Source organism: Entelurus aequoreus, linkage group LG04, assembly GCF_033978785.1.
Source record: "Entelurus aequoreus isolate RoL-2023_Sb linkage group LG04, RoL_Eaeq_v1.1, whole genome shotgun sequence".
In the NCBI taxonomy this organism is placed as follows: Eukaryota; Metazoa; Chordata; class Actinopteri; order Syngnathiformes; family Syngnathidae; genus Entelurus; species Entelurus aequoreus.
The window spans coordinates 16,324,774-16,346,570 of record NC_084734.1 but is presented as its reverse complement, the minus strand read 5'-3'; the positions used below and the strand labels follow the sequence as shown (position 1 = coordinate 16,346,570).

The 21,797-nt window shown below is 41.5% G+C and overlaps 1 protein-coding gene across 11 annotated transcripts in view; it reads right to left on the bottom strand.

The window, feature by feature from the left end:
* Window positions 1–21,797, bottom strand: part of atp11c (ATPase phospholipid transporting 11C) — a 189,013-nt gene that overhangs the window by 54,276 nt on the left and 112,940 nt on the right. For all 11 annotated transcript variants that reach the window (XM_062044317.1, XM_062044323.1, XM_062044316.1 and 8 more), the window contains exons 4-10: window positions 17,699–17,779; window positions 8,138–8,245; window positions 7,819–7,947; window positions 6,001–6,086; window positions 5,842–5,892; window positions 2,561–2,625; window positions 2,402–2,483 (exon numbers count right to left, since the gene is read on the bottom strand). In XM_062044317.1, the coding sequence (XP_061900301.1) occupies window positions 2,402–2,483; window positions 2,561–2,625; window positions 5,842–5,892; window positions 6,001–6,086; window positions 7,819–7,947; window positions 8,138–8,245; window positions 17,699–17,779 (602 nt within the window). The remainder of the gene's footprint in view (window positions 1–2,401; window positions 2,484–2,560; window positions 2,626–5,841; window positions 5,893–6,000; window positions 6,087–7,818; window positions 7,948–8,137; window positions 8,246–17,698; window positions 17,780–21,797) is intronic.

Genomic DNA, 21,797 nt, shown 5'->3' with positions numbered 1-21,797 from the left:
TGTGTGCATTATCCTTTCCATCCTTCGTAACTGAGCTACCGTGTGGAACAATTTCCCTTGTGGATCATTAAAGTTTGTCTAAGTCTAATTTGTTTTAAGTCTTCAAAGAAGTCAACTGTGTGTGCAGTGTAAGGTAAAATGCAGTTATGTCAACTTTTTGTAAAGACCACATAGATCCACCACTCTGTTTCTATTCATTATAATTACACTCAGCTGGAAATAATATTAACATGTGCAGAAAACATACCTTTCACATGATATAACTTATAATAATAATTCACCCCTATACAACATCCTACCCTAATACCCTACTGGGCAATATTACCCTTCGAGTGCAATACATCCAACACAGATTGTTACTTATTACTCCGGTACTCTTGTCTTGATCTGTATATTGTACAGTATTTTGTATTTGTATACTGTTTTGTATATTGTACAGGATTGCTTATTATTTGTATTGGATAGTAGTCTGTTTATTTCAATTCTCAGTTTTTTTTTTCTTTATTACCTCTTGTGTAATTTATTTTTACCCCATATTTGTTCCCACTACCGCACCTTAAGTTTGAGTCCTTAATCTCGTTATATGCAAATATAATGACAATAAAGTCCATTCTATTCTATTCTATATATCATATCAAATATATCGTACAAATCAATACAATCCTGTCAATGACCTGTTAGTCACAGCCGATGCTATCTCGCTTCGAAGCAACTTTATGGACTACTATATTACTTTTCACTTTTTTGAGTGGATTAACGGATCGCTAGCAGGACGGTCGTGAGTAAAGTGCGGTCACTTCAAACTGACACAGCGTGCGTGACTTTGAGGAGGAAATACTGCTGCGTTACAAACTTTTGTGTGGTGTTGCTTCCTTATTTGTCATGATTCAAAGCTGATTTTAAAGGCCTACTGAAATGATTTTTTTTTATTTAAACGGGGATAGCAGATCCATTCTATGTGTCATACTTGATCATTTTGCGATATTGCCATATTTTTGCTGAAAGGATTTAGTAGAGAACAATGACGATAAAGATTGCAACTTTTGGTGTCTGATAAAAAAAAAGCCTTGCCCCTACCGGAAGTAGCGTGGAGTAGTCAATTGAACAGCTCCTCACATTTTCCTATTGTTTACAATGCAGCTAGAGCGATTCGGACCGAGAAAGCGACGATTACCCCATTAATTTGAGCGAGGATGAAAGAATCGTGGATGAGGAACGTTAGAGTGAAGTACTAGAATGCAGTGCAAGACATATCTTTTTTCGCTCTGACCGTAACTTAGGTACAAGCTGGCTCATTGGATTCCACACTCTCTCCTTTTTCTATTGTGGATCACGGATTTGTATTTTAAACCACCTCGGATACTATATCCTCTTGAAAATGAGAGTCGAGAACGGGAAATGGACATTCAGTGACTTTTATCTCCACGACAATACATCGACGAAACACTTTAGCTACGGAGCTAACGTGATAGCATCGTGCTTAACTGCATATAGAAACAAAATAAATAAATCTCTGACTGGAAGGATAGACAGAAGATCAACAATACTATTAAACCAGGGACATGTAAATACACGGTTAATGCTTTCCAGCCTGGCGAAGGTTAACAATGTTGTTGCTAACAACGCCATTGAAGCTAACTTAGCAACCGTACCTCAAAGAGCTATGCTAAAAACATTAGCTATCCACCTACGCCAGCCAGCCCTCATCTGTTCATCAACACCCGTGCTCACCTGCGTTCCAGCGATCGACGGTGCGACAAAGGACTTCACCCGATCACAGATGCGGTCGGCGAGACGGGAGGAAGTTAAGGTGAGTTCGGCGGCTAACGCGTCTGCTATCCATCTCTGTCTTCCTGGTTGTGTTGTTGTAGTCCGCCGCTAATACACCGATCCCACCTACAACTTTCTTCTTTGCAGTCTCCATTGTGCATTAAACGAATTGCAAAAGATTCACCAACACAGATGTCCAGAATACTGTGGAATTATGAGATGAAAACAGAGCTATTTTGTATTGGATTCAATGGGGTACCGATACTTCTTTTTCACTGGCTACGTCACGCGTATACCTCATCATCCAAAGGCGTTTTCAACCGGAAGTTTAGCGGGAAATTTAAAATTGCACTTTATAAGTTAACCTGGCCGTATTGGTATGTGTTGCAATGTTAAGATTTCATCATTGATATATAAACTATCAGACTGCGTGGTCGGTAGTAGTGGGCTTCAGTAGGCCTTTAATGTGTATCAGTGGCAGCTGAACTGAATAATTACGTCGGTCAACTGGAACAAAAAAATACAGATAGCAGTGTCGTTAATCCAGAATCGTCACGCTCCTCGTGGATCGATCTAATTAGGAAGCGCTACTAAAAAAAAAACGATACTCGGCATACATCATCCAACTTACTTCTCCACAGCAGAACGCTTCTGAGACTTGCCCTGATAGTTGAGAGCCATTTTAGTCTCCATGCCAGTGTAAACAGCAACACCTTTTACAACCACAAGGAACATAAGAGTAATTTTTTAGTGTCCTCTGCTAATATGAGGGAAGTGACTATCAACTCACCGGACACCTTCTGCGTATTCTTTAAAGTTGCCCCTTTCAGCAGCAGGTTCTCAGGGCCCAGGGACCTGCACGGAAACAGATTACACACTGTGCAAATTTCCTTTGGTTTAGTGGAATCCTGGCGCTCCAGCTGGCATTGTTTCTAAAATGCGCTGGGAGAGTTGTCCGTATGACTGCAGTCTGGCCTTTCTGGGAGAGACGCTGGCGTTTGTTTCAACAACCATTAATTACGTAGGCAGCAAAGGATAAACGTCTATGAGAATGCTTTGGGGAGGAAGCACTGAAGCCAAGCCAGCTTTGTTTTAATTTGTATCATCAGATGACAAGAAATGAAAGATCAATGAAAGAATGGCTTGTTGGCGAAGGCAACGAATGGGAGCTTGGCCTCAGTGATGACGTAAAAGTGGGCGTGTATGACTTAAAACAGGGGTGTCAAACTCGTTTTTAGTGAGGGGCCCCATTCTAGTTATGGCTGCCATCAGGAGGGACGCATGTAACGGGTAATATTTATGAATATAAATATATTATTATCGGCCGATAAATGCTTTAAAATGTAATATCGGAAATTATTGGTATCGGTTTTAAAAAAGCAAAATGTATGACTTTTTAAAACGCCGCTGTGTACACGAACGTAGGGAGAAGTACAGAGCGCCAATAAACCTTAAAGGCACTGCCTTTGCATGCCGGCCCAATCACATAATATCTACGGCTTTTCACACACACAAGTGAATGCAAGGCATACTTGGTCAACAGCCATACAGGTCACACTGAGGGTGGCCGTATAAACAACTTTAACACTGTTACAAATATGCGCCACACTGTGAACCCACACCAAACAAGAATGACAAACACATTTCGGGAGAACATCCGCACCGTAACACAACATAAACACAACAGAACAAATACCCAGAACCCCTTGCAGCACTAAATCTTCCGGGACGCTACATAATACACCCCCCGCTACCCCTACCCCCCGCCACCTCAACCCCGCCCCCCCCCAACCCCGCCCACCTCAACCTCCTCATGCTCTCTCAGGGAGAGCATGTCCCAAATTCCAAGCTGCTGTTTTGAGGCATGTTAAAAAAAATAATGCACGTTGTGACTTCAATAATAAATATGGCAGTGTCGTGTTGGCATTTTTTTCCATAACTTGAGTTGATTTATTTTGGAAAACCTTGTTACGTTGTTTAATGCATCCAGCGGGGCATCACAACAAAATTAGGCATAATAATGCGTTAATTCCACAACTGTATATATCGGCATCGGTTGATATCGGAATCGGTAATTAAGAGTTGGACAATATCGGAATATCGGATATCGGCAAAAAAGCCATTATCGAACATCTCTAATATAAATGTATACTAGCCTTGTTTGCTCAGGCCGGGGTTCAGCAACCCGCGGCTCTCGAGCCGCATGCGGCTCTTTAGTGCCGCCCTAGTGGCTCCCTGGAGCATTTTTTAAAAAGGATTGAAAATATTTAAAAAAATGGGGGGAAAATAATTTTTTTGTTTTAGTATGTTTTTTGTTTGAGGACAAACATGACACAAACCTTCCCAATTGTTAGAAATCCCACTGTTTAATATGTTTGTGTGTATGCTTCACTAAGAGAGTATTTGGTGAACATTGTTTCGTCCTACTAATTTTGGCAGTTCTTGAACTCACCATAGTGTGGACTGTGACGCAACAGTTTGGTGACATGTAAAATCTTCAGCTCCTTCTTTGTCTCATTTTGTCCACCAAACGTTGTATGCTGTGCGTGAATGCACAAAGGTGCGCTTTGTTGACGTTATTGACTTGTTGGAGTGCTAATCAGGCATATTTGGTCACTGCATGACTGCATGCTATTTAGGATAGCTGTATGTACATATTGCATCATTATGCCTCATTTGTAGGTATATTTGAGCTCATTTAATATCCTTTAGTTGTATCCTCTTTGTATATAATCTAGTTTTGCATGTCTCATGACACGTTATCTGTATTTAATATTGGCTGCATTTCAGATAGTTGTTTGTGTGCCATGTTGTTCCAGACCACAGCAAACATTACCTAGCTTGGCAAAGATTGTAATAAATCTATTAAAAGAAGACAGCCTGCCGTTTCCTTTTAACTTGGACACACACATCTATATCTTTGGCCATTAAAAGACAGTCATTTCCGGGAGTTATCTCACCTTCTGAGTAGCCTCTGATTTACTAATGTTGTAAAAATGTGTAGAATAAATATTACATTTCAACATTTCTGTCAACGAAAATTTGCTTCAGCCTGCAACACAGTCATTTTGATAGTAGGCTAATATAACTAATATAGACACTTACGTCATGTATTGCTTTCATTATATACGGCTTTTAATTTTTTGCGGCTGCAGACTAATTTGTTTTTTGTATTTTTGGTCCAACATGGCTCTTTCAACATTTTGGGTTGTCGACCACTGGCATAGGCACTTGTGTTTATTACCTTTTACCAACAGATTGATGGATAACTCGCTTTGAAATTGTAAGTCAAGGTGACAAGCCGATATTTATGTATTTATTTTGGATAACCAAAAAAATTAGGAAATTATTTGGAATATTTTGTTACATGACATATAATAATAAAGTTTACAAGATACGGGGTGCTCAAAAAAAAAAATCTAAATTTGTATTTATTCTGCTTCTAAATCGATTCAAAATTTTTAAGAATCGATTTATTTATGTATTTATTTTTTTTACCAAATATTCTTTTTTTAAAGAATCCTTTTTTGGATTAAAATCATTAAATACATATTATAACTATCATTGTTATTATTGATACTGTTGTTTTGCAATTTTAGTTTTTCCTTTTTTTAGTATGATATTTTATAGCTTTGTACATTTTTATTTTAAAGCTCGGATTGGGTTGCAGGCTGGTTTGCTCTATTTTCTTTAATTAGATTAACAGTTTGGGATTTTTGTAAATAAAAAGATAAAAAACACTTTTTTTAAAAAAGTTTTTAGGCCAACACTGTGCGTATAAATCATATGGCAGCAGCCAAGAGGAGCTTTTTTTTTTATTAAAAGGTTTGAGTAAAATGTATATACCAAATAATGTATTACTAGAAACGTGTTGAATCAAATCACCATCCCAAGAATCGGAATGGAATCGTGAGGTGCCCAAATATAATTGCAGTAGTTTTTTTCTGTCAAAATTAAAAGAACAAATACATTTGGCCAGAAAGTACATTAAAAAAGCACATTATTTCCAGCCTTTCGAGGGCCAAATAAACTTTGAGTTTGACACGTACGACTTAAAACAAGCGCTCTCACCTGACTGCAGTTTCCTGATTGCTTTTGTAGATGTGCATACGGCCGACAAACCTAGCACACAAGTGGAGATTGACATAAGTTAAAGACACGATTTTGGAACCCAAATAAAATGACATTTCTATAGGCAATGCCTGTTGGAACCACTCAGTGAACACCTACTTGTAAAGGTCAGGCTGTGGCTGCTCGCACTCAATGGTGGCACTGAGGGATTCCAGATCCTCTACGTCTGGAACAGTGTAATGTGTCTGGAGAAAATGAATTAATAATTAAAAAAACAAACTATAAGCATATATCTGTGGTGCAGGAATGTCAAAAGGGGCAACATGATGTACAAAACCCAAAACCAGTGAAGTCGGCACGTTGTGTAAATGGTAAATAAAAACAGAATACAATGATTTGCAAATCCTTTTCAACTTATATTCAATTGAATAGACTGCAAAGACAAGATATTTAATGTTTGAACTGAGAAACTTGTTTTTTTTTTGCAAATAATCATTAACTTAGAATTTAATGGCAGCAACACATTGCAAAAAAGTTGTCACAGGGGCATTTTTACCACTGTGTTACATGGCCTTTCCTTTTAACAACACTCAGTAAACGTTTGGGAACTGAGGAGACACATTTTTTAAGCTTTCCAGGTGGAATTCTTTCCCATTCTTGCTTGATGTACAGCTTAAGTTGTTCAACAGTCCGGGGTCTCTGTTGTGCTATTTTAGGCTTCATAATGCACCACACATTTTCAATGGGAGACAGGTCTGGACTACAGGCAGGCCAGTCTAGTACCCGCACTCTTTTACTATGAAGCCACGTTGCTGTAACACGTGGCTTGGCATTGTCTTGCTGAAATAAGCAGGGGCACCCATGATAACGTTGCTTGGATGGCAACATATGTTGCTCCAAAACCTGTATGTACCTTTCAGCATTAATGGTGCCTTCACAGATGTGTAAGTTACCCATGCCTTGGGCACTAATACAACTCCATACCATCACACATGCTGGCTTTTACACTTTGCACCTATAACGGTCTGGATGGTTCTTTTCCTCTTTGGTCCAGAGGACACAACGTCCACAGTTTCCAAAAACAATTTCAAATGTGGACTCGTCAGACCACAGAATACTTTTACACTTTGCATCAGTCCGTTTTAGATTAGCTCAAGTTCAGCAAAGCTGGCTGCATTTGTGGGTGTTGTTGATAAATGGCTTTCGCTTTGCATAGTAGAGTTTTAACTTGCACTTACAGATGTAGCAACCAACTGTAGTTACTGACAGTGGTTTTCTGAAGTGTTCCTGAGCCCATGTGGTGATATCTTTTACACACTGATGTCGCTTTTTGATGCAGTACCGCCTGATGGATCGAAGGTCACGGGCATTCAATGTTGGTTTTCAGCCGTGAAGCTTACGTGAAGTGATTTCTCCAGATTCTCTAAACCTTTTGATGATATTACAAACCGTAGATGGTGAAATCCATAAATTTGTGTCAATAGCTCATTGAGAAATGTTGTTCTTTAACTGTTCCTCAATTTGCTCACGCATTTGTTCACAAAGTGGTGACCCTCGCCCCATCCTTGTTTGTGAATGACTGAGCATTTCAAGGAAGCCGCTTTTATACCCAACCATGGCATCCACCTGTTCCCAATTAGCCTGCTCACCTGTGGGATGTTCCAAATAAGTGTTTGATGAGCATTCCTCAACTTTCTCAGTCTTTTTTGCCACTTGTGCCAGCTTTTTTGAAACATGTCGCAGGCATCAAATTCCAATAGAGCTAATATTTTCCAAAAATAACAACGTTTTCCAGTTCAAACGTCAAGTATCTTGTCTTTGCAGTCTATTCAATTGAATATAAGTTGAAAAGGATTTGCAAATCATTGCATTCTGTTTTTGTTTACCATTTACACAACGTGCCAACTTCACTGGTTTTGGGGTTTTGTAATTATAATATAGAAGCACAGCCCTCCTTTTAATCAATGCATTATTTACTTTGTGGTTGGACTCTCCATCCAGACTTGCAGTGGTAACAAAACAAGTGCTGTCATCTCTGCTGGACTGGAGCAGGATTAAATCACAGGGAAACGTCTCGTCTTCCTCCACTTCCAAAACATCTCCCACCTAGAAAAGACAGTCAATAATTTGAGGAAAACTTAAGATGAACTACTCATATATACCTGCAGCAAACACTCATTATTTTCCCACTGGAGTATCAAAACGTGTTTAGCAGTCAGAGCATGTTCGAGCATCTTCTCACCTCTGGCTAAGCCTCCTGAGAAATATGTATCCTAGCGAGGATGCTGTTAGATACCTTAATCTTCTCGCTGTCCTTCCGTAGCCTCCGACCATTTTCAAGCACCGTCACCGGGTACTTGTTCACCTCGTTGTCGGCCTTGTGCCGCAGCCAGTCCTCGTAGCCCTGTGGGAGGCATATTCAGGATTGACATGTTTGGATTGGTACGCCGAGAAGTAAAAATAAAATAAAAAATAAACATTACTTTTCTCTGCGGGGTAAAATGTGGAGGAGAAAACGGTGCATGTGTTCAGCATAATCATTGCATTGCTGTGTGCGTCAGGTGCAAAGGAGGGCTTGCAGAGACAGGGACGTGGTATCCAACGCTCACAAGCTACCCAAGGCGAGGGATGGAGGGGGAGGGGATATGCAGACTCGAGATACAAAGCTAACGAGGAGAAGGTCTCTGCATGTTTCAACAAGTCAAATTTAAGACTTGTTAAGACCATAATGAATATAATTTTGCACTTAAGATGTGACTTTAAGGTTTTACTACTTACGTATGAAATACTACACGGTCGAGCTCCATCCTATCTTGCATATTGTATTGTACCATATATCCCGGCAAGAAATCTGCGTTCAAAGAACTCCGGCTTATTAGTGATTCCCAGAGCCCAAAAAAAGTCTGCGGGCTATAGAGCGTTTTCTATTGGGGCTCCAGCACTATGGAATGCCCTCCCAGTAACAGTTAGAGATGCTACCTCAGTAGAAGCATTTAAAGGCCTACTGAAACCCACTACTACCGACCACGCAGTCTGATAGTTTATATATCAATGATGAAATCTTAACATTATAACACATGCCAATACGGCCGGGTTAACTTATAAAGTGACATTTTAAATTTGCCGCTAAACTTCCGGTTCGAAACGCCTCTGCGTGTGACGTATGCGTGTGACGTAGCCCGGCGAACACGGGTATGCCTTCCACATTGAAGCCGATATGAAAAAGCTCTGTTTTCATTTCATAATTCCACAGTATTCTGGACATCTGTGTTCGTGAATCTGTTTCAATCATGTTCATTGCATTATGGAGAAGGAAGCCGAGCAAGCAAAGAAGAAAGTTGTCGGTGCGAAATGGACGTATTTTTCGAACGTAGTCAGCCACAACAGTACACAGCCGGCGCTTCTTTGTTTACATTCCCGAAAGATGCAGTCAAGATGGAAGAACTCGGATAACAGAGACTCTAACCAGGAGGACTTTTGATTTGGATACACAGACGCCTGTAGAGAACTGGGACAACACAGACTCTTACCAGGATTACTTTGATTTGGATGACAAAGACGCAGACGTGCTACTGTGAGTATGCAGCTTTGGCTTTTTTTTGCGTATGTACGTAACTTTTTTAAAATATATAAGCTTTATGAACCTTGGGTTAGGTGAACGGTCTTTTGGGCTGAGTGATTGTGTGTGTTGATCATGTGTTTGAATTGTATTGGCGTGTTCTATGGAGCTAGGAGCTAGCAGAGGAGCTAGGAGCTAGCATAACACGTACCGTACCGTACGTGCGCGTCACGTACGTAACTTTTTAAAAATATATAAGCTTTATGAACCTTGGGTTAGGTGAACGGTCTTTTGGGCTGAGTGATTGTGTGTGTTGATCGGGTGTTTGAATTGTATTGGCGTGTTCTATGGAGCTAGGAGCTAGCAGAGGAGCTAGGAGCTAGCATAACAAACACGCAGGTGTTATTATGCAGGATTAATTTGTGGCATATTAAATATAAGCCTGGTTGTGTTGTGGCTAATAGAGTATATATATATGTCTTGTGTTTATTTACTGTTGTAGTCATTCCCAGCTGAATATCAGGTACCGTGAGTATGCAGCCTTGGCTGCTAAACATTCGATAACTTGACCGTATGTGCGCGTCACGTACGTAACTTTTTAAAAATATATAAGCTTTATGAACCTTGGGTTAGGTAAACGGTCTTTTGGGCTGAGTGATTGTGTGTGTTGATCAGGTGTTTGAATTGTATTGGCGTGTTCTATGGAGCTAGGAGCTAGCAGAGGAGCTAGGAGCTAGCATAACAAACACGCAGGTGTTTTTATGCAGGATTAATTTGTGGCATATTAAATATAAGCCTGGTTGTGTTGTGGCTAATAGAGTATATATATGTCTTGTGTTTATTTACTGTTGTAGTCATTCCCAGCTGAATATCAGGTCACCCCCGGCTCTCACAGCATCTTCCCTATCTGAATAGCTTCAACTCCCCACTAGTCCTTCACTTGCACTTTACTCATCCACAAATCTTTCATCCTCGCTCAAATTAATGGGGAAATTGTCGCTTTCTCGGTCCGAATCTCTCTCACTTCATGCGGCCATCATTGTAAACAATAGGGAACTTTGCGTATATGTTCAACTGACTACGTCACGCTACTTCCGGTAGGTGCAAGCCTTTTTTTTATCAGATACCAAAAGTTGCAATCTTTATCGTCGTTGTTCTATACTAAATCCTTTCAGCAAAAATATGGCAATATCGCGAAATGATCAAGTATGACACATAGAATAGATCTGCTATCCCCGTTTAAATAAAAAAAATTCATTTCAGTAGGCCTTTAAGTCCTATCTTAAAACTCATTTGTATACTCTAGCCTTTAAATAGACCCCCTTTTTAGACCAGTTGATCTGCAGTTTATTTTATTTTCTCCTCTGTCCCCCTTGTGGAGGGGGGGGGGCACAGGTCCGGTAGCCATGGATGAAGTGCTGGCTGTCCAGAGTCGTGACCCGGGGTGGACCGCTCGCCTGTGCATCGGTTGGGGACGGTCTCCTGCTGGCCCCACTATGGACTGGACTCTCACTATTATGACCATTCACAATATGAATTCATTCACATTGGAAAACAAAGTTAAAGTTAAAGTACCAATGATTGTCACACACACACTAGGTGTGGTGAAATTTGTCCTCTGCATTTGACCCATCCCCTTGTTCACCACCTGGGAGGTGAGGGGAGCAGTGGGCAGCAGCAGTGCCACACCCGGGAATCATTGTTGGTGATTTAACCCCCAATTCCAACACTTGATGCTGAGTGCCAAGCAGGGAGGTAATGGGTCCCATTTTTATAGTCTTTGGTATGACTCGGCCGGGGTTTGAACTCACAACCTACCGATCTCAGGGCGGACACTCTAACCACTAGGCCACTGAGTAGGTGGTTAAAAATAAAGTAATAGTAAATGGTTTGATTGATTGATTGATTGATTGATTGATTGATTGATTGATTGATTGATTGATTGATTGATTGATTGAAACTTTTATTAGTAGATTGCACAGTACAGTAGATATTCCGTACAATTGACCACTAAATGGTAACACCCGAATAAGTTTTTCAACTTGTTTAAGTCGGGGTCCACGTTAATCAATTCATGGTACAAATATATACTATCAGCATAGTACAGTCATCACACAAGTTAATCATCAGAGTATATACATTGAATTATTTACAATCCGGGGGGTGAGATGTGGGGGAGGGTTAGGTTTGGTTGATATCAGCACTTCAGTCATCAACAATTGCATCATCAGAGAAATGGACATTGAAACAGTGTAGGTCTGACTTGGTATGTACAGCGAGCAGTGAACATAGTGAGCTCAGAAAGCATAAGAACAAGTATATACATTTGATTATTTACATTTGATTATTTACAATCCGGGGAGGTGTGATGTGGAGGGGGGAGGGTGTTAGTCAAGGGTTGAAGTTGCCTGGAGGTGTTCTTTTAGTGCGGTTTTGAAGGAGGATAGAGATGCCCTTTCTTTTACACCTGTTGGGAGTGCATTCCATATTGATGTGGCACAGAAAGAGAATGAGTTAAGACCTTTGTTAGATCGGAATCTGGGTTTGACGTGGTTAGTGGAGCTCCCCCTGGTGTTGTGGTTATGGCGGTCATTTACATTATAGAAGTAGTTTGACATGTACTTCGGTATCAGGGAGGTGTAGCGGATTTTATAGACTAGGCTCAGTGCATGTTGTTTTACTCTGTCCTCCACCCTGAGCCAGCCCACTTTGGAGAAGTGGGTAGGAGTGAGGTGTGATCTGGGGTGGAGGTCTAAAAGCTGACCTGACTAGCTTGTTCTGGGATGTTTGGAGTCTAGATTTGAGGGTTTTGGAGGTGCTAAGGTACTAAGAGGTGCAAGCGTAATCGAAGAAGGGCTGAACGAGAGTTCCCGCTAGAATCTTCAAGGTGCTTTTGTTGACCAGAGAGGAGATTCTGTAGAGAAATCTCATTCGTTGGTTGACCTTTTTGATTACCTTGGTTGCCATTTTATCACAGGAAAGATTAGCCTCTAGAATGGAACCTAGGTAGGTGACCTCATGTGAATGGTAAATAAAAAAATGTTGTGGGGTGGTATAGCTCGGTTAGTAAAGTGGCCGTACCAGCAACTTGAGGGTTCCAGGTTAGAGCCCCGCTTTTGCCATCCTAGTCACTGCCGTTGTGTCCTTGGGCAAGACACTTTACCCACCTGCTCCCAGTGTCACCCACACTGGTTTAAATGTAACTTAGATATTGGGTTTCACTATGTAAAGCGCTTTGAGTCACTAGAGAAAAGCGCTATATAAATATAATTCACTTCACTTCACTTTAAAGGCCTACTGAAATTACATTTTTTTAATTTAAACGGGGATAGCAGATCCACTCTATGTGTCATACTTGATCATTTCGCGATATTGCCATATTTTTGCTGAAAGGATTTAGTATAGAACAACGACGATAAAGATCGCAACTTTTGGTCTCTGATAAAAAAAAGCCTTGCCCCTACCGGAAGTAGCGTGACGTGGTCAGTTGTTCGCCTCCTCATATTTTCCTATTGTTTTCAACGCAGCTAGAGCGATTCGGACCGATAAAGCGACGATTACCCCATTAATTTGAGCGAGGATGAAAGATTCGTGAATGAGGAAAGTTAGAGTGACGGACTAGAATGCAGTGCAAGACATATCTTTTTTCGCTCTGATCGTAACTTAGGCACAAGCTGGCTCATTGGATTCCACACTCTCTCCTTTTTCTATTGTGGATCACAGATTTGTATTTCAAACCACCTCGGATACTATATCCTCTTGAAAATGAGAGTTGAGAACGCGAAATGGACATTCACAGGGACTTTTATCTCCACGACAATACATCGGCGAAGCTCTTTAGCTACTGAGCTAACGTGATAGCATCTGGCTCAAATGCAGATAGAAACAAAATAAATAAATCCCTGACTGGAAGGATAGACAGAAGATCAACAATACTATTAAACCATGTACATGTAACTACACGGTTAATAATTATCAGCCTGGCAAAGCTTAACAATGCTGTTGCTAACGACGCTGAAGCTAATTTAGCAACTTAGCAACCGGACCTCACAGAGCTATGATAAAAACATTAGCGCTCCACCTACGCCAGCCAGCCCTCATCTGCTAATCAACACCCGTGCTCACCTGCGTTCCAGCGATCGACGGCGCGACGAAGGACTTCACCTGATCATCCTTGCGGTCGGTGGCTAGCGTCGGCTAGCGCGTCTGCTATCCAAGTAAGTCCTCCTTGTTGTGTTGCTACAGCCAGCCGCTAATACACTGATCCCACCTACAACTTTCTTCTTTGCAGTCTCCATTGTTCATTAAACAAATTGCAAAAGATTCACCAACGCAGATGTCCAGAATACTGTGGAATTATGAGATGAAAACAGAGCTATTTTGTATTGTTTTCAATGGGGTACCGATACTTCTGTTTCACTGGCTATGTCACGCGCATACATCATCATCCAAAGCCTTTTCAACCGCAAGTTTAGCGGGAAATTTAAAATTGCACTTTATAAGTTAACCCGGCTGTATTGGCATGTGTTGCAATGTTAAGATGTCATCATTGATATATAAACTATCAGACTGCGTGGTCGGTAGTAGTGGGTTTCAATAGGCCTTTAAATAAAAATAATAGAAAAAATACCGGCAGCGGTAAAGTTTAAATCCATGAAAAAAAGAAGAAAGTGAATGAATGTTTATAACTGAATAAATTTACATATGCATAAACATTTGTTTTCTTTTGTATTATTTTTTTTAATGAATTAAATAACGTTTAATGACAACCTTTTTCCGAAACACAACATAGAATGTGAGATATAACAGGATAATGCATACTTTCATATTTTCAAAACGGTTACAAAAAAGTAGGACCCCAAAAATTTACTGTGGGACCCCATTTTTATGACTTGATGGGGTCCCTGGGACTCCATTTTGAAAATTCCTAGCGCCAACACTGGCACCCCTGACTTAGTCATTACTTCTGTTTTGTAGGTAGGTGAAATTTGTAGCTATATGGGTGAATTAACTTTTAAACCACAGATGTCCAAACCCGGAGAGAAGCCCAGCACCAGGCCACACAACATGTCGAAACCAACAACGGGCCAGCCAGCATGCCTCACCTTTCTGCCAAGAGCCAGGCCATAAATTGTTTTCAGATCTGCATCTCTCTCTCTCAACAGGACATTTGACCCTAAAAGAGTCAGACACTAAAAGGCAGTCAGCTCTATCAGTGCGCCCCATACGTTTACAGAAGGAAGTCCGCCGCTATTGTGCATTTCAAAGCCCCAGCGGTAGATCGACTAAAAAGTCAATCCTCACACAATACTTCTAAAAGAGTGGATACAAAGTCACCTCCGTAAGATGTCCTCTATTATAGTTCCTTGGGAGGCCCTTTTTCTCTTTCCACCCCCCTAATCAGAATTCACCAGAAGCATATTATTACAAAGTGCAGGACAGCACTAGTCATGTACTTGCACAATGAAGACAGAGCCCTATTATAGGAAGGAGGAAGTCTACACTATGGGGACGGCGTAGCGTAGTTGGGAGAGTGGCCGTGCCAGCAACCTGAGGGTTCCTGGTTCAATCCCCACCTTCTACCAACCTCGTCACGTCCGTTGTGTCCTTGAGTTAAAGTTAAAGGCCTGCTGAAATGAAATGTTTTTATTTAAACGGGGATAGCAGATCCATTCTATGTGTCATACTTGATCATTTCGCGATATTGCCATACTTTTGCTGAAAGGATTTAGTATAGAACAACGACGATAAAGTTTGCAACTTTTGGTCTCTGATAAAAAAAAGCCTTGCCCCTACCGGAATTAGCGTGACATAGTCAGTTGTTCGCCTCCTCATATTTTCCTATTGTTTTCAACGCAGCTAGAGCGATTCGGACCGAGAAAGCGACGATTACCCCATTAATTTGAGCGAAGATGAAAGATTCGTGGATGAGGAACGTGAGAGTGACGGACTAGAATGCGGTGCAAGACATATCTTTTTTCGCTCTGACCGTAACTTAGGTACAAGCTGGCTCATTGGATTCCACACTCTCTCCTTTTTCTATTGTGGATCACGGATTTGTATTTTAAACCACCTCGGATACTATATCCTCTTGAAAATGAGAGTCGAGAACGCGAAATGGACATTCACAGTGACGTTTATCTCCACGACAATACATCGGCGAAGCTCTTTAGCTACTGAGCTAACGTGATAGCATCTGGCTCAAATGCAGATAGAAACAAAAGAAATAAATCCCTGACTGGAAGGATAGACAGAAGATCAACAATACTATTAAACCAGGGACATGTAACTACACGGTTAATAATTCTCAGCCTGGCAAAGCTTAACAATGCTGTTGCTAACGACGCTGAAGCTAACTTAGCAACTTAGCAACCGGACCTCACAGAGCTATGATAAAAACATTAGCTATCCACCTACGCCAGCCAGCCCTCATCTGCTCATCAACCCCTGTGCTCACCTGCGTTCCAGCAGGTGATCGACTTCACCCGATCATCGATGCGGTCGGCGGCTAGCGTCGGCTAGCGCGTCTGCTATTTAAGTAAGTCCTCCTTATTGTGTTGCTACAGCCAGCCACTAATACACCGATCCCACCTACAACTTTCTTCTTTGCAGTATCCATTGTTCATTAAACAAATTACAAAAGATTCACCAACACAGATGTCCAGAATACTGTGGAATTATGAAATGAAAACAGAGCTATTTTGTATTGGCTTCAATGGGCTACCGATACTTCTGTTTTACTGGCTACGTCATGCGCATACGTCATCATCCAAAGGCGTTTTCAACCGGAAGTTTAGCGGGAAATTTAAAATTGCACTTTATAAGTTAACCCGGCCGTATTGGCATGTGTTGCAATGTTAAGATTTCATCATTGATATATAAACTATCAGACTGCGTGGTCTGTAGTAGTGGGTTTCAGTAGGCATTTAAAGTTAAAGTTAAAGTACCAATGATTGTCACACACTGAAATTGGTCCTCTGCATTTGACCCATCCCCTTGTTTACCCCCTGGGAGGTGAGGGGAGCAGTGGGCAGCAGCGGTGGCCGCGCCCGGGAATCATTTTTGGTGATTTAACCCCCAATTCCAACCCTTGATGCTGAGTGCCAAGCAGGGAGGTAATGGGTCCCATTTTTATAGTCTTTGGTATGACTCGAGCAAGTGGAGGAGTTCAAGTACCTCGGAATCTTGTTCACGAGTGAGGGAAGAGTGGATCGTGAGATCGACAGGCGGATCGGTGCGGTGTCTTCAGTAATGCGGACGCTGTATCGATCCGTTGTGGTGAAGAAGGAGCTGAGCCGGAAGGCAAAGCTCTCAATTTACCGGTCGATCTACGATACCATCCTCACCTATGGTCATGAGCTTTGGGTTATGTGGAGAATGCATTTATGTTCAAGAGTTCTTTCTTTATTCATAGTCATGCGAGTACCCCCTTTTATCTTATCTGTATTAGAACAATGAGGCTGTATTCCTTTCTGGACAGGGTGAGGGCTGTTTTCGTATTCAAGAAGTTGTCTCTTCCCGTTTGAATGTTAGCCCATTTCGAGATGCCGGTATGACCGCATTTGTCTGGACTGGTCTCCTAGAGCTTTAGTAAAACTTGATAATATTCCTATTCTGTCTTGATGGTCCTTCTTACTCTGCATATATGTCATCTGAAAGAACTTGGGATTGACTAGTGACTTTAATTCCCTGAGAGAGAAGACTGGTCAGACGCAACAGTTATGACCGAAAGGACAAGATCACGGGTACAAGCGGCCGAAATGAGCTCCCTCCGCCGGGTGGCGGGGCTCTCCCTTAGAGATAGGGTGAGAAGCTCTGTCATCCGGGAGGAGCTCAAAGTAAAGCCACTGCTCCTCCACATCGAGAGGAGCCAGATGAGGTGGTTCGGGCATCTGGTCAGGATGCCACCCGAACGCCTCCCTAGGGAGGTGTTTCGGGCACGTCCGACCGGTAGGAGGCCACGGGGAAGACCCAGGACACATGCGACCCGACCCCAGCGACCCGACCTCGGATAAGCGGAAGAAGATGGATGGATGGATGGATGGATGACTCCAGCAAGACACTTCCCCCTTGCTCCTGATGGCTTGTGGTTAGGGCCTTGCATGGCAGCTCCCGCCATCAGTGTGTGAATGTGTGTGTGAATGGGTGAATGTGGAAATAGTGTCAAAGCGCTTTGAGTACCTTGAAGGTAGAAAAGCGCTATACAAGTATAACCCATTTACCATTTAGACTAGAATGAAGTGGGAAATGAGTGTATTATCACATTTCAACATGCGGCCTTGTTAGGCAGCCTCTTACCTGCTTGATGGCTGTCACTGTAATCACAAAACATAAAGGTAGGCCACTGGTGACTGGGCTGGTGGGGGTGTCCACTATCACCTATTGAGAAGTGAAAGAAATCATGTCAAGGCTCTGCAAGAACAAAGATGATAAGCAGAACATGAGTGGTTGTTTGTGGTGGGAGGAATGAGAGAGGAAGTGGTTTTCTAAATGCAGGGTGTAGTCCAGTATGAGCCTGTCACTATTATTCTCCTGAGGAGTGAAAGAGGAAGAAACATTGCAATAACTCGATGTTTTTGGTAGAGGTGGCCGGGCACCGAGTGTTTCATTTTCAGCCATGCCAGCACAAACGCGCTCCAGCCGAGGGAACGGAAATGTCCAATCCAATACGTTACTGGACTCGACCGACTGGTGCAAACTGCAAACTGAAGCATATGAGTTTCCCCTGCACTAATGGTCCAGTTTAAAAACTTGGGAGCTGTAATCGAGTAATCCCAAACTGCCTGTTAGAATACCACCTGACCAAAGCTTTTTTTGCTAAAACCCTAGACGCACACAAATGGACCTCTGTAACAACCACCGAGAGATTTTCACTGGAATTTCTGATCCTGGTCTCCCCCTCGCTAAGCCACCCATAACAAGTGGTGGCAATATCGAGCATAGAAAACTTTAAAGCTCAGGTGGTCTTATAGGGACCGGTATAATAACCAATAACTTGAATAGTTAATAGTTGGTCTTGAAGCAAATGAGGAAAAAATGAGTGAATCACAACAGTGCGTCAACTTTGGAGCTTAATTGGTTCTATGATAGAGCTTGTAACTCAAAATACTAAATGAATTGAAATCAATTTCAAGTACCAGTAGAGTGTAGAAACAAGTTGCCTCTATATTGAAGTTAGTATCATGCATCCATTTTCTACTGCTTTATGTAATCGCAGGGGGTGCTGGAGCCTATCCCAGCTGCATTCGGGCGGAAGGCGGCGTACACCCTGGACAAGTCGCCACTTCATCGCAGGGCCAGCTAGTATCATATATACCGTATTTTCCGGACGATAAGGCCCCCTTAAAAAAAAATTTTCCCCTCAAAACTCGACAGTGCTCCTTATAACCTAATGTACGGAATAATTCTGGTTTCGATTACCGACAACCTCGGAGCTATTTTATTTGGTACAAGGTGTAATGATAAGTGTGACCACTGGATGGCAGTCAAATATAATAGATACAGGTAGACTGCACTATGATGGCAATATGACTCAAGTAAACACCAACAATGTATATGTTCCATTGAAAATATAGAACATTACACACGGTACTCAAAAATCTATCAAAATGTTTTAGTCGGACTTTGGTAAACTATGAAGCCACACCGCTTGATGGATTGTACTGTGCTTCAACATAGGAGTATTATTATGGTGTGTGTATAAGGTAAGACATATATCTGTCGTTTTGTTGCGCAATACTATGCAAAAGCAACTTTTCTTACTTTCTGGTACCTGCTGATCTGTATTTGGGATCTGCATAAATCCTGAAAAATTGCGCACCTCCGCCTTTGTAGTCCGTGCCGACACCGTAGTCGATAAGCTTCTTATTTTTCTCTATCTTCTTGTTAAGGGACATTAATCCTCCGCTGTTGCCATTTCTAATATAAAGTAGTGTAAAGTTCTTACTTATATCTGTCAGTAAACTCGCCATGAAAGCGCTAAAACATACCGGTGTAGTGAGTTTACATTATTCACCCAAGGAACTTTAGTTATTAGAGAGTCCCGGTCGGACTTTTTTTCACGGGACACATTTCTGGGCGTTGTTGTTGTTTCCGGATGAGGAGATGCTGCCCGGTTATTGATTGAAGTAAAGTCTGAATGTCATTAAAAACAGTTAGCTCCATCTTTTGACACTTCTTCCACTCCCGTCCTTGCACGCTACACCGCTACAACAAAGATGACGGGGAGAAGACGCTGACGAAGGTGAGCCACGTATATAAGACCGCCCGCAATACGGCGCATCCTGAAGCGACTGTCAGAAAGCAGCTTGAAGATGATCTGTAAAACATCATCTATGCAATATTTTGACCAAAGAACCACCATTACAGTCGTGCTCATAAGTTTACATACCCTGGGAGAATATATGATTTCTTGGCCATTCTTCAGAGAATATGAATGACAACACAAAAACCTTTCTTCCACTCATGCTTAATGGTTGTGTGAAGCTATTTATTGGCAAACAACTGCGTTTACTCTTTTTAAATCACAATGATAAAAGAAAGTACCCAAATGACCCTGATCAAAAGTTTACATACCCCAGTGACTTTGATCTGATAACATGCACAAAAGTTGACACAAACAGGTTTGAATGGCTAATCAAGGTTCCAATCCTCAACTGTGACCTGTTTGTTTGTAATTAATGTGTGTGTATAAAAGGTCAGTGAGTTTCTGGGCTTCTGACAGACCATTGCATCTTTCATCCACTGCTGCACAGATGTTTCTGGATTCTGAGTCATGGGGAAGGCAAAAGAATTGTCAAAGGATCTGCGGGAAAAGGTAATTGAACTGCATAAAACAGGAAAGGGGTATAAAAAGATATCCAAGGAAGTGAGAATGCCAATGTTAAAACACTGATTAAGAAGAGGAAAATGAGGGATTCAGGTAGACCAGCAAAGATTTCAGCCACAACTGCCGGGAAAATTGTTCGAGATGCAAAGAAAAATCCACAAATAACTTCAGCTGAAATACAGGACTCTCTGAAAAATTGTGGTCTGGCTGTTTCAAGATGCACAATAAGGAGGCACTTGAAGAAAAATGGGCTGCATGGTCGAGTTCTCCCAGGGTATGTAAACTTATGAGCACAACTGTACATGTTATGTATGTTTTACATTTAGAAAAAAATAAATAATAATATGACTTCTTTAATGCGCCTTATAATCCGGTATGCCTTATATATGAAAAAAAGATCGAAAATAGACCCTCTCATCGGCAGTGCGCCTTATAATCCAGTGCGCCCTATGGTCCGGAAAATACGGTATATGATGTTTGACACCGAAAGACTTCCAAAGTTTGCGAATAAATAGATATGATCAAAATAGTATCAATCTCACAGATTCCCGAGCTCTTTTGAGAAACAATGAGCAAGGCAGTCACGTGTCTCTCTTGAGCTGCTTCTCCTTTCAACACACCATCAGCAGCTTCTCCATATTCCCATTGATAAATGTCCGCTGCTTAGATATTATTTAACCTCCCTGGCTGGCACAAAAGCAAGCTTCTGCGTCAGTATGGTGCAGTGCTTTAGTCCAACTGCCTCACTAAGTCAGGTACACAGTCGCTCATGTTTCTGATGATTTATTTCTTTCATCCAATGGATTTAATCCGCTTCTCCTTCTCAGCGCTCTTCTTAACACCTGCCTTCTTTGTTCCCAAGGTTGGAAAACAAAGTCAATGTCGATCTCTAACGAGAAGCTAATTCTTGCGTGTAAAACTGGATGTTTTGGGGCGGATCTTTTAGGGTTTTTTCTGACATTTGCTAAGCCAACTAGCGGTGGGGAGGCTTGTAACTCAAATGTATGCTCTCAATCTAAAGCACAACGAAAACCAGAGAGACAGTATCTCAAAATACTCGTATACTGGGCGCATTTGTTACAGTCATTACTACAAAACCCAAAACCAGTGAAGTTGGCACATTGTGTAAATGGTAAATAAAAACAGAATACAATGAGTTGCAAATCCTTTTCAACCTATATTCAATTGAATAGACTGCAAGATACTTAACGTTCAAACTGGAAAACTTTGTTATTTTTTGCAAATATTAGCTCATTTGGAATTTGAAGCCTGCAACATGTTTAAAAAAAAGCTGGCACAAGTGGCAAAAAAGACTGAGAAAATTGAGGAACGCTCATCAAACACACTTCCATGAAATGCTCAGTCATTCACAAACAAGGATGGGGCGAGGGTCACCACTTTGTGAACAAATGCGTGAGCAAATTGTCCAACTGTTTAAGAACAACATTTTTCAAAGAGCTATTGCGAGGAATTTAGGGATTTCACCATCGACGGTCCGTAATATTATCAAAAAGTTCAGAGAATCTGGAGAAATCACTGCACGTAAGCAATGATATTACGGACCGTAGA